This window comes from Phascolarctos cinereus, unplaced genomic scaffold (genome assembly GCF_003287225.1).
Source record: "Phascolarctos cinereus isolate Bilbo 61053 unplaced genomic scaffold, phaCin_HiC Scaffold_726;HRSCAF=1367, whole genome shotgun sequence".
NCBI classification, from domain to species: domain Eukaryota; kingdom Metazoa; phylum Chordata; class Mammalia; order Diprotodontia; family Phascolarctidae; genus Phascolarctos; species Phascolarctos cinereus.
This window is the reverse complement of record NW_027556098.1, coordinates 419,495,517-419,506,948: the sequence shown is the minus strand read 5'-3', so window position 1 is coordinate 419,506,948 and position 11,432 is coordinate 419,495,517. Positions and strand designations below refer to the sequence as shown.

Here is an 11,432-nt window from a genome sequence, read left to right as displayed (position 1 = left end):
TCTGTCTGTCGTCTGCTCCTTCCATCAGGACAGGAGGCGAGGGGACGGGCAGAGGCCAGGCTGCTCTTCTAGCGCAGCGAGGGAGCGAGGATTGGCCAAGGGCAGGGCCTTCTTCGCTTGTTTTGCGTCTCTGGCCCGAGGGGGGGGGAGGGCGGCTCAGTAGTTTCGCATTTCCCACCTGTAGAAAGCCTCCCAACACGTGTCCTGCCCTACCTCCGCGCCCACTGCAACCCCGCAGCCCTCCCAAGCGCAGTTCATGCAGCGTTTGGATGCCAGTGGGCGGTCGGGCTGGGTGGCCCCGGGCGCTGCTGCTTGTTCCTCGGAGCCACGCGAGCCCCTGGCGAGGATGGTATTGCAATGGGCGTTACAGGGCGTCCACGAGGGGAAGGCAGGGCACCCCAGGCGGAGGCCACGCTGGGGCCACGGGCACGGGCAGCGGGGAGGAACCTGACCAGATCTTTTGGTCAAGGCCCTCACTTTACAGAGAAAGAAAGCGAGGCCCCAGCAGGTGTGGAGACTCCAGAGCCGAAGGGGGGGCGGAGCCTGGCGGCATGGGGGCGGAGCCTGGCGGCACGGGGGCGGGGCGCGGAGGGATCTGTCGAGCTGCGCTCAGCCCTATATCCGCGCCCGCTCGCGGGGCTGCCTCATTCCCCTTCTCTCCACCTGCCGCAAGATTTCGTACGCTGTCAGTCCGGCCGCCCGCCCGTCCCGGGCCATGGCCCTGTAGCTTCGTCCCGCTGCCCGTCGGCGCCCTCCGCGCTCGGCCTCTCGGCTCTCTCTTCCCCTGCCGCCGCCTCCTCCTTCACCGGGGCCTTCGCCGCCTCCGCGCCCTCTGTTGCAGCCATGGAGTGAGTACCTGAGCGCTCCTTCCTGCCCGCGCCTGCGCACTGAGTTCCCGGCAACTCCTGGACTCCCGGGAGGGAGATGGAGTGGGACCAGAGGGGTGCGCTCAGCAATGCTCAGTTGCCTTGCCACAGCCTATTCAGCACACCTGTTATGGAAGGGGAGGGATTTGGGTAGAAGTCTGCGGATTTTTTTTAACGGAGGGGTGGGGCCCAAAAGAACGGAGGGCAGAGCTTTATAGAGCCCTTTTATGGAGGAGGCGGGGCTTTGTAGGGTTCTCTTTTGGAGGGGGAGGGCATTGCAGAGCACTTGCCCACAGGGGGCGGAGCTTCGAAGACTGGAACCTTTGAGTGGGGCGGGGCGGGGTGGAGCCCTACGGAGCCTTTTTATGGAGGAGGCGGGACCTTATTAGGAGGGAGTCTTTCGAAGGGGGCGGAGCTCAAAGGCATTAAGGGCAGGGCTTAAAGGAAGCCTTTGAGGAGGGGGTGAAAGCGTGCTCTGCGGAGGAAGAGGCTAGACTCTAGGGAGGGTTTAGGTGCAAAAGGGACATGCTTTTGGTAGAGAGGAGGGGCTTCCTCTAGGAAACAGGCTGCAAAAAGGAAGGGGTGGTCTGAGAGAATGATGGCTGGGGCCAGAAAAAGAATTCCCCTGTGAGGGGCGAGGGGCGGGGCTCTTCAGCTAATGGGCGGGAAGAAGGGAGGATACTGGTCTTTAGCTCCTCCTTCTTTGTGCCTCTGGGCGGAACTCACTCTCAACTCAGCCTATGGGCTGGTCCCTAACCCCGCCCCTGTGTCCTCCCTCCCTGCAGGTCCTCCATCTCTGCCGCCCTCCCGCTGAGCAGCTGTCACCCTCCCCCGAGCCTCCTTCTCCAGCTGGGCCTTGCCTGGGCCTCCACGTGCTCGTCTGGCCTTCGAAGCCCCGGCCTGTGCAGTCCTGGCCGCCATGTCTCTCCTGGCGGCCCTAGGGCTGGAGCTGGACAGGGCCCTGCACCCAGCTAGCGGGCTGGGGTGGCGGGTGGACTACGGGAAGCTCCCCCTGACCCCCGCCCCCCTGGGTCCCTATGAGGCCCTGGAGGTGGGGCTTCCCGGGGGGAGTGAGCCCCTGGCAGGTAAGGCAGAAGGGGGAGGAGGGGAGGGGGGGGTGATGTATGGTGGGGGGAGCTTCTTTGCCTGACTGCTGCCCCTGCCTGCCTAGGTGATGGCTTCTCAGACTGGATGACGGAGCGGGTAGACTTCACTGCCCTGGTCCCCCTGGAGCCCCCAATGCCCCCCGGTGGCCTCCCCCCACCATCTCCATCTCCTTCCCCTCCAGACCTAGAGGCCATGGCCTCCCTGCTGAAGAAGGAGCTGGAGCAGATGGAGGACTTCTTCTTGGATGCTCCGCTCCCGCCCCCTTCCCCAGTGCCTGTGCCCCTCCCTCTTCCCCACTTTGACCTCCCCCAGGCCCCTTTGGATACCCTTGATCTGCTGACCTTCTACTGCAGTGGGGAGCCTGGGCGGGGTGAGGGGGAAGGTGGGGAGGTCTTCCGAGCCCCCCTGCCCACCTCATCAGCCCCCAGGCCAGCCCCTTACCCCGTACCCTCCCCGAGGGGGGACCGCAAACAGAAAAAACGTGACCAGAACAAGTCAGCTGCGCTCAGGTACCGCCAGCGGAAACGTGCTGAGGGGGAGGCCCTGGAAGGCGAGTGCCAGGGCCTAGAAGCTCGAAACCGGGAGCTTCGGGAACGGGCAGAGTCTGTGGAGCGTGAGATCCAGTACGTGAAGGACCTGCTCATCGAGGTGTACAAGGCTCGAAGCCAGAGGCTGAGGAGCACTTAGCACAAGGGGGCCGGGCAAAGGCTAGGCCTTGCAAGTGAATGGGACCCCTCCCCACCCAGGGAGGCTCCCTTCTGGAAATATGTCTTTGGTCAAGGGGTGGGCATTGACCTCAGGAAAGAAGTCAGGGGGAGCTTCCCCTCCAAGTCTGGAGCTCTAAAACAGCTCTCAGGCCTCATCTGAAGATTAGGCCAAAGGGGCTGGGGCTGGGGGGGGTGGTTGGGCAAGGGACGGTGGTGGGTATTGGCTGGGAGATGAGGTGGGAGGGGAAAGGGGAGGAGCCACACCTGGGCCTTTGTAACTAATAAACAGATTGTCCTGGACTCTGTTGGTCTGTCTCTTGGGAGGGAGGGGCTAGAGAAGAGCATGGGCTACTGGAGCCCAAGCAGGTACCTGCCCCCTGCACCCATGTCAGGGTGCTAGCTGAGGCAGACCCTGCTGTGACCCCCCACGTGGTCAATTAATCAGTCACTCCATAGCCCCCAAATTTTATTGAGTAAACAGTGGCACCTTTGCTCTGCTCCCCCCCAGGTAGGACTGGGCGACTTAACAGAAATCTTCCGGTTCAAAGGTAGGGGATTTGGAATCCTGCTGGTTCTGAATCTGTTGCTGTTTCTTATACAAATTGGCCACCTGTTTGGGGGAGGATGCAAGTGATGCCACGAAGCTCTAGCGTGACAGGCCTTGGCCTCACCCCTCCCTGCCAACCTTTCTCCCCAAATACCTGGGCACTGGAGGTTGCCTCTTCTGGTTTCTTGTCTTTTCGAACTTGGACAAATCGGGGAAACCGCAGGGAGACGCCCTTGTCGCTCTCCACCTGGGTGCGTGTGGGCACAGGCATCGACTGACGGTCAGCATTCCTGACCCGTAGGCTGAAGCCTTTCCCTGGCTAGCCAACAAGTATGCCAAAGCCCCTGCTAATGATCACCTTATACTTCTCTGATCCTCACAACCCTGGGAAGTAGGTGCTACTATCACTGCCATCTTATAGTTGAGAAAACTTGTCCAGGATCATACGGCCAGTATCTGAGGCCACATCTGAACTCGGGGCTTCCTGACTTCAAGCTTGCCTCTCTGCCCAGTCTGTGACTTAGCTGCCCAAATTCCCACCCTCCCAATGGATTCCTGGGTCATGACTTGGGGACCGACCCAGACAGGATTCGTCCATATCTTCACTTCTCCAGGGTCCACCTTATCCAGGCTCTATCTGCCATAGCTGAGGCCTCACATGCCTAGATCCTGAGCCCCTGAGGATCCCTGCTCCTCAGGACTCACAACCCAGAGGCCTTCCTAGCCTGGGGCCCCCAAACCCAGGAGTGTATGAAATGTGAGGCCTGACGCAGCAGGCCATGACTGATTCTCCCTATCACCTCTCTGGGCCTTGACCCCTGTAATCTGAGCATCGAGGGGGAGATGGGAGGGGCTAGAATAAGCTGGGGCCTCCCAGTCCATTAGGTCTGTGCTGTTTGGAGCGAAGTGGCGCAGAATGGGGCACACTGCTGCAATGCTTCCCTTGGTCAGCCCTTTTCTGCCAAGACAAAGTCCCCTTTTGTACTCACCAACCCTCGGGCTGCCGAATAAATTGGGGAGACAGAGAGATCAGCACATTTAACCTCCCATACAGTGGTTGGTTCTAGCCAGTGGTCAGGGGGTACAGCCCCTTCGGCTCGGACATAGGAACGAGGAGCAGGGATCACGAGGGCCTGGTCAGGGAGGAGAAAAGGAGCTGCTGGTGGTAAAGCCAGCAGAGGGGACAAGTGCAGGAGGGGAGCAGCAGGGCCTGGGGTGAGAGGCAGCTAGGGGACCAGCAGGGGAGGGCGGCGGCAGCAGCAGGGGGTACAGAAAGGGGCTCCTCTCACCTGGAGGCTCTGGTAATGTTCCTCTAATTCTTCATCACTGAAGCCTGTGCCCAGCTGAGGAGAGAGAGAAGAGGTGGAAGGAAATCTGGTCAGGGCCACCCTTCTGCAGGTTGCCTTCTACCTCCCACCCATGAGCATGGGCCCCTGGCAGGCAGAAGGGAGCGGCCCCCCTATGCCTCCTTGCTGGGCCCAGCCCCCTTACCCCCCCAGGTGACCCTGCCTCCGTCCTGACTCATCAGGCAGCTTCCCTACCTTGCAAATAGCCTGGAACTCTTCACTGTCCTCATCGAAGGCAGCCAGGAGAAAGCCCCCGTATCGTCCGGCCCGTTTCCCCCGGCCCAAATAGGCCCCGATCAACACCAGGTCCAGAGTGTCCCCAATGCCTTCCAGATAATCCTTCTTCAGCTGGTTACGGGGGAGAAGAACTCAGGGGAAGGACCCTGGGGAGGGCAGGAGCTTCAGAGCAGACGAGGGGGCAGAAATTCAGGCAAGACCAGACCGTGGGGAAGGACAGAGCCTGGGGATGGCAGGGCGAATGGCGCTGCAGGCCAGCTGAGCAGTGGGGACCGAGGAGGAGCAGGATGGGGACTGTGGGTCTGAGGGTGGGGGGAACGGTCACCTTGAGCCAGTTGTGGGATCTCTTGGCAATCTCATAGGTGGCGTTGGTGTCAAGGGTCTTCACCATCAGGCCCTCACAGGAATCTGGATCAGAAGACATGCCCATGAGCTGCTGGGCACAGCCCAGGCCCCACGGGAAGGAGGCTCGAGCCTGGCCATCCCAGGGGAGGGGGGGCCCCCACTACCTTTCACGGACTGCTCCAGGAAGTCGGCGATCTGCTCAGTGTCCTTCGTGTCTAGAGACGTGGCAAAAACAAACTCGCCCTCTGTCTCGATGAAGTTCTCCCGGAGCTGCTGCCGCCTCCGGGACAGCGGCTCCCGGACCAGGGACTGCGAGGAGAAGGAAGAGGCCTGAGGACCTCAAGCCCCGCGGAGGCAGAGGGCTCTGTGTGTTGCGGGGCCTCACTCACCTGCCCATTGAGGTAGATGAGGTCGAAGGCATACAGGCACACCTGGACTTGGATCTCGGCCTCCTCCACCTCCTGGGCAAAGAAGACAGCACCGAGTGCCACAGTGGGGGAGGAGGGGGGGCACAGGGGAGAGGGCGGGGACAGAGAGGCTGGGCACACCTTGCGTTTGCGTGTGCTGAGCACCTGGAAGGGCTGAATTTGCTTCTTTACCCGGTCCCAGGCCACAGCTTCTGCGTCCAGAATGCAGGAGATGACTGAGGGATGCTTCATCTGAGCAATGGGCAAAGTGTTAAGGCTTGGTGGGCGGCTCAGCGAGGAAAAGTGTGGCCCCCAGGCACAGCCACTGTGCCATACCGCCACCCCCCCCCAACTGCCCCTGCCTGCCCGACCCCACCTTCGGGATGCGGCTGATGACATCTGGATACCGGCCCGTGTTATCCTCCTGGTTCCGGCTAAATATCTTCACGTCCCCGTTTGCCAGGACATGGATCTGTAGGGGCAGAGGGGGAACCTGGAGGAACTAGGAGTGAGACTACCTCGCCACATTTCCGTGGGCACAGGGATGGCACAGAGCCAGCCACTGGGCAGAGCAACATGGCCAGGGAGGGGACAGCTCTTGGGAGGCCTCCTCCTTCACGCCCGCTCCAAGTCCTGCATCTGGGGAAGGAGATACAGGCTGTGGCAAGAAGGCTTCCTGCCCCCCAAACCTGTGCCCTCTGCCCATCATACTTACATTCACGTGCTCCAGACCTGGACCCTCTGCTGGTCAGACTTATTCATATGTGGAGCCCCCCCCCCATACTTGTATTCACATGTGAGGCCCCCCAGGTCCATACCTGTGCTCTCTGCCCATCATACTTATATTCACATGTGAAGGCAGACTCCTCGAAGCGCTTCAACACCTCCCCAATGCCGCGGGTGGGGTGGGCCAGCATGGGCTTCAGGGGTACCCCTGGGTGGCAGAGCCAGAGCAAGAGTGTGAGGGCAGACTGGCTCACAACTGGAGCCATCAGGGACTGAGGTGTGGGGGTGGGTGGGAATGGGGGCTAAGAGGGCTCTCTGGGGCCCAGCCCATGGGCAGCAGGCAGCTGGAGGCTCACCTGGGGTCAGCTGGCAGTGCTGGGGCAGCTGGTCCAGCCCGTGCTCGAGCAGGGCAGGGACAATCAGGTCCAGGTCAGGCACCTCGCTGGCGGATGGACAAGGACGCAGCTAAGCCGGGCACGTTGATGGCCCTCCTGGCTGTGCCCCCCACTACCCCGTGCCCTGCCCGCTTGCCCCTCACCAGAAGGTCTGCTTCAGGATCATGCCCTTCTCTTCCAGCCAAGTCTTTCTGGCTTCTGCCAACTTGCCTGTCCCAGCATCTACCACAGCCGGGGGGAACTCTGGGGGAAAGACCCACCAGGGCTTTGAGATCCTCTCTCCCCAAGGCCCCACATGGGTGGATGTAAGCATGAGGAGATGTTTTTGGCAGGAAATGCTTATTGAAGTGACAGCTGGGAAGTGGGCCGAAACAGCAGGGGTGTGAAGGGGACCTGAACAGCCTGGCCCGGGAACCCTTACCTTGGCCAGGGGGCGTGAGGGTCACGGCCTGGGCAAGTGCGGCCAGCACCGACTGTTCGGCAAGGCCCAGGCGCAGCCGCCCACTCAGGGCCCTGCAAGGGAGGAGAAGGGGGAGTGAGTCCCTGCCCTGATGTCCCAGTCAGACACGAGGGAGGGCCCTGTCCAGGCCCCCAGATACCCCTGGCCTTGCCGCCTCTTCTCCCACCCCCAGCAGGCCACTGCTTTCCCACCTGGCAATGAAGCGGGCCTCCGAGTGGCGACAGGCAACAAACAAGCCTTTGATGATGTCGATCTTCTTTGATGTGGACTGTGGAGGTGAGGGGGTGGGAGAGAGAGATGGGTACCACCCGACCCTGAGGTCATCCTCTGGCCTGGGTGGGAAGCCACACTGCTTTCCAGATCCTTACTGGACTGCCCAGACTTCAAAGGAGGATGCCCCAGCCTCTGCCCCATCCTCCCCTGAGACACCCCACGGCAGGGCCCAGGAGGGCAACTCCCCATGAGTAAGAGACACCCCACGGCAGGGCCCAGGAGGGCAAGCTCCCCCCGAACAGGAGACACCCCAGGAGGGCAAGCCCCCCATGAGCAGGAGACACCCCACAGCAGGGCCTAGGTGGGCAAGCCCTGTCCTTTGCCCCCACCCCAAGGAGACGCCAGATGACAGGCAGGGAGAAGGTAGGGGTGGGTGGGGACACTCACAGCGCTGCCTGTGAGGCGGGCGATGTCTCGGAGCTTGCTCAGGACCCCTGATGCCGTCAGGGGGGGCAGGGGCAGCATGGTACGCTGGGTGCTGCGGCTGGCCTCTACCACCAACCCCACGTCCCCCCTTTCTGCCATCTCGGCCCGTATGGCTTCCAGTTGCCGCCCTGGCGGTGGGAGAAGATGAGGGTGTGGATGGCCAGGGCAGTGCCACCTGGGCGGGGTGTCGGGTCTCGCCAGGTCTCTCCCGCCCTCACTTACCTGTGGCTTGGGCCACCGCCTTGAGGAGCACGCCGTCCCCCACGCCGAGCTCCAGGCCTTGCTGGGGGGGGCCCAGCTGGTTGAGACTCAGGTAGAGGATAGGGAGCAGGTCTGTGGGGGACAGGGCGGTCACTGACCGGAGGAGGTTGCTCAGCGTTTCCACCATCCGGAGCCTGCGAGAGGGGGTAGGGCAGGATAGTGAGGACCCTCAGCCCAGGCCAGGGGAGGGGGCGCAGACTGAAGCTGCTTAGTATAAGGACTGAGGCCTGGAGGGTGGAAGGGAGTGGAGGGAAGTGGCATGTGAGAGTGTGGGCAGGAACACGCTGGACAGTGCAGTCAGATCTCTGAGAGAGGTGGACGATGGCCAGGTGGAAGGAAACAAAGGGGCAGGGGGCACCTCCTGGCTCTGCGTGAGATGGGGCGCTGAGGCAGGGCTAGAGGGAAACGCCGGGCTTTACCGAGCAGAGACTTCCTCAATTTTCTCAAATGTCCGAGCTACAATGAGGTAGGGGACCCTGTGGGAAGCAAGGGTCAGTGGGGGAGGGGGCCTGCCAAGTGCAGGGCAGCCCCCGGGGTAGAAGAGGAGTGAGACAATCCCCCCCCACCACCACATGAGACCTTCCTGGCTGTAAAAGGCCTCAGTCAGTCAGCCAGCCAGTTGACAAGCACTGAGGAAGTACCTACTGTGTGCCAGGCTCCAGTCTAACGGGGTGTTCTCTTACGGGGGAGGGGGACAAACCACAAACTCCACAGAGGCAGGGGCCCTCCCCACGCCCTCACCTCTGCCCTGGTTTCCAGCATGCGTCGTCCAGGGGGTGATAGCTGCTCTTAGAAGGGTCGTATGTGGCTGGGTCTAGGGGCCTGTGGCAGAGAGAGGCGGGGGCTGGGGAGTGAGCCTCTGCCCTGCCCCTCTTCCGGGGGCCCCTCTCCCCAGCACAGACACGAGTAGGGGCTGGGGGGGATGCAGGCTGGCCTGAGAGCACAGGGGTTCCTTGAAGGCCGACTTACGCCCTGGATGTCTCCTCTGCTGCCTTCCCTGTCTCTGCCTCCTTTGGGGTCTGCTTTGCTGCTGCCGGCTTTTGGGGGGCTGTGGAACAAATGTGATGCTGGGGAAAGGCGCCTTTCCCTTTAGACTCCCCCAAGCCCGGTATGGAATGGAGGCTGGCCTAGGCGGGAGAAGGCCCAGGCTCCGCGGACCAGAGGAGAGACACTCACTGAAAAAGCTGCTGAAGGCCTTGGGTGCCCGGGCGGGTGCCTTTGGCTCCGGGCCTCGCCTCGCCTCCTCCGAGGCGCCCTGCGGCTCGGGGGCCCGCTGTGCCTCACGGATCGAGGCGGGCCGCTCAGGGCTTCTCCCTTGTGCACTCTCGCCTCCCTCCCTCTTAAGCCTCTTGGGCACCTGGCCCTCATGGTCCTCAGGCAGCTCCTTCAGCTTACGTTTCTGCATCTGTTTCCGAGCTAGGAAGAGAGCAAGTTAGGGTTGGGAGTGGGGGCAGCAATCAGTGATGGAAAGGGCCTTACAGGCCACCAAGTCCAGCCTCCTCATTTTACAGATGAGGAAACTGAGGCAGGTGGCAGTCAGGTGACTTGCTCAGGGTTCCCCAGCCAGTTGGTGCCTGAGGCTGAATTTGAACTCAGCTCGGGCATGGAACTCAGCGGCAGAAGAAAGAAGACTGCTGAGGGCTCAGTCTGGCCTTCCCTCCTTCCACCACGAACTCGTGGCTGCCTTCTTTTAGTGGGGGAGGGTGGCCTGCCCCGCCCTACCTGTCCGACGCTTTGGGATCCCTGCTGGGGAGATGCCGTGGGGCGAGGAGTCTGAGGGGGACGGGCCGGAGCTGGCTGGAGAAGGGGCCCGGGAGGGGACGCTGGGCTTCTGCAGGGGACAGAGAGTGGGGGTGGGGAGGTCAGCACGCCTGCCCCCCACCCCCGAGCCGAGACATCAGCCCCCCCGCGGAGGAAGCCAGCTACCTGGTCTGGGGGGGCTGTCGGGGCCACCTCCTCGTGGTCCTCCTCCTCGCCTTCACTCCCTAGGACTCGGGGCACTTTCCTCATAGGCCTCTTCACGGGGGACTCACTCTCAGGTTCTACAGCATTCCTCTCCTTCAGGGCAGCCCTGGGTGGTAAGAGGGCCAGGGATGCCCAGTCTGCCCAAAGGGCTGCCCTTGGGGGAGCCCCTGCCCACTCGGACCCCCCACTCACTTGGAGGTGGGCTCTCTCTCCTTGCTGCTTTTGGGGGGCTCCTCCTGCTTCCTCACTCTGTCCCCGCTCATAGGCTGGAAAAACGACCTGTGGGGAGACACCGGAGAAGGGCTAGGGCAGGAAGAGGGAAGGGGCTGGGCACAGGGCCAGGGGGAAGGCCCAGAACCCGAGCTCCTCACTTTATCGATCGCTGCATGACGGCTCCCGAGGTCTTCCCTTCCGTCTCTCCGCAGCGCCTCCTGGAACCAAACGGAAAGACGTGTGAAGATGGCGGGCTGGGAGTGGGGTAGCAGGCCGTCCATGCCGCCCCCCCACCCCCACCCCAGAAGGAGCCGCCTGGAGAAGCCCAGAGGGCGGACACGAGCCCCCACCCCCGGGGCCCCCTCACTGGCGTCCCCCCGCGGGTCGGGTTGTGGGGGGCACCCCCCCACAAGCAGACCCCTGCCCTGCCTCACTGACTGTCCCTGGGCTGGGCCACAGGCTCCTTCTGCCCCAGCCTAGCCTGGCATCACGCACTCCTTAGGCACCTGCTGTGTGCCGGGCCCGAGAGGTGAGGCAGCCCTGACCTCAAGGAGCTTAGGGGGAGGAATCGGAAGTGGGTGGGGGGGGGCGTGACGAAGGGCTCTGCACGCCAAACACTGCACTGCCAGGCTCCTGGAAGCCATGGGAGCCACAGCAGCTGAAGGAGCCAGGCAAGACGCTACTGAGACGGCCGGGATTGGCCAGACAGGGTCCCACCCACAGCCCCTTCCCCCTCCCCCGCACGCGGCTCGCGCATGCGCAGAGGCCCCCGTTCGCCTCCCCATCTCTGGGCTTCGGCAGAGGCCCGGCGGGGGGGTGTGTGTGTGTGTGTGTGTGTGTGTGTGTGTGTGTGTGTGTGTGGGTGTGTGTGTGTGTGTGTGTGTGTGTGTGTGTGTGTGTGTGTGTGTGTGTGGTGTGTGTGTCCTCGGTTCTTCCCCTCCCCCCCAACACTGACCTCCTTCCGCGTAACGCTGCCAAAACTCCTACCCGGCTCCCGGCTCCCGGCTCCCGGCTCCCAGCTCGGGCTCGGGCTCCACTCCCGCCACCAGCCCAGCTGCGCGCCTCAACTTTCGCGCGCTGAGTCGCTAGGGGCGAGTGACGTCACGGGACAGCTGCCCGCGCCTTCGCCTCGCGGAGCACGCTGGGAGTTG

General features: G+C 62.8%; 2 protein-coding genes across 5 annotated transcripts; one reads left to right on the top strand and one right to left on the bottom strand.

Annotated features, from left to right (window-relative positions):
* Window positions 1-613: 613 nt before the first annotated feature.
* Window positions 614-2,980, top strand: ATF5 (activating transcription factor 5). The gene is made up of 3 exons (XM_021004116.2): window positions 614-848; window positions 1,652-1,951; window positions 2,038-2,980. Exons 2-3 carry the CDS (start codon window positions 1,786-1,788, stop codon window positions 2,658-2,660), a joined length of 789 nt encoding a protein of 262 aa, XP_020859775.1. The 5' UTR covers window positions 614-848; window positions 1,652-1,785; the 3' UTR covers window positions 2,661-2,980.
* Window positions 2,981-3,133: 153 nt separating this feature from the next.
* On the bottom strand, window positions 3,134-11,411 carry LIG1 (DNA ligase 1). Of its 4 annotated transcripts, none has more exons than XM_021004108.2 (26): window positions 11,237-11,409; window positions 10,440-10,499; window positions 10,261-10,347; window positions 10,030-10,174; window positions 9,826-9,934; window positions 9,280-9,519; window positions 9,073-9,151; window positions 8,845-8,925; window positions 8,523-8,579; window positions 8,065-8,237; window positions 7,804-7,970; window positions 7,335-7,411; window positions 7,105-7,196; window positions 6,827-6,926; window positions 6,645-6,730; window positions 6,381-6,496; window positions 5,939-6,034; window positions 5,704-5,814; window positions 5,545-5,616; window positions 5,320-5,464; window positions 5,136-5,218; window positions 4,769-4,921; window positions 4,517-4,570; window positions 4,217-4,360; window positions 3,382-3,474; window positions 3,134-3,290 (listed from the first exon to the last, which is right to left on the bottom strand). In XM_021004108.2, exons 2-26 carry the CDS (start codon window positions 10,454-10,456, stop codon window positions 3,204-3,206), a joined length of 2,664 nt encoding a protein of 887 aa, XP_020859767.1. In that variant the 5' UTR covers window positions 10,457-10,499; window positions 11,237-11,409; the 3' UTR covers window positions 3,134-3,203. The 4 variants fall into 4 exon arrangements, with proteins under 4 accessions (XP_020859767.1, XP_078002100.1, XP_078002098.1 ...); XM_078145974.1 differs by lacking the exon at window positions 11,237-11,409 and adding an exon at window positions 10,837-10,965; XM_078145972.1 differs by lacking the exon at window positions 11,237-11,409 and adding an exon at window positions 10,788-10,952.
* Window positions 11,412-11,432: the final 21 nt, after the last annotated feature.

What these genes read in the sequence shown, in the direction of transcription:
- ATF5 (XM_021004116.2), top strand. Translation starts at nt 1,786, where the DNA reads ATGTCTCTCCTGGCGGCCCTAGGGCTGGAGCTGGACAGGGCCCTGCAC. An exon ending in GGGGAGTGAGCCCCTGGCAG is followed by an intron (nt 1,952 to 2,037) that starts GTAAGGCAGAAG and finishes CTGCCTGCCTAG; the next exon opens with GTGATGGCTTCTCAGACTGG.
- LIG1 (XM_078145974.1), bottom strand. Translation starts at nt 10,925, where the DNA reads ATGGCTTCCAGGAGCCTGGCAGTGCAGTGTTTGGCGTGCAGAGCCCTT. An exon ending in GGCCTTCAGCAGCTTTTTCA is followed by an intron (nt 9,152 to 9,279) that starts GTGAGTGTCTCT and finishes TTTGTTCCACAG; the next exon opens with CCCCCCAAAAGCCGGCAGCA. An exon ending in ATTCGGCAGCCCGAGGGTTG is followed by an intron (nt 3,475 to 4,216) that starts GTGAGTACAAAA and finishes ACACGCACCCAG; the next exon opens with GTGGAGAGCGACAAGGGCGT.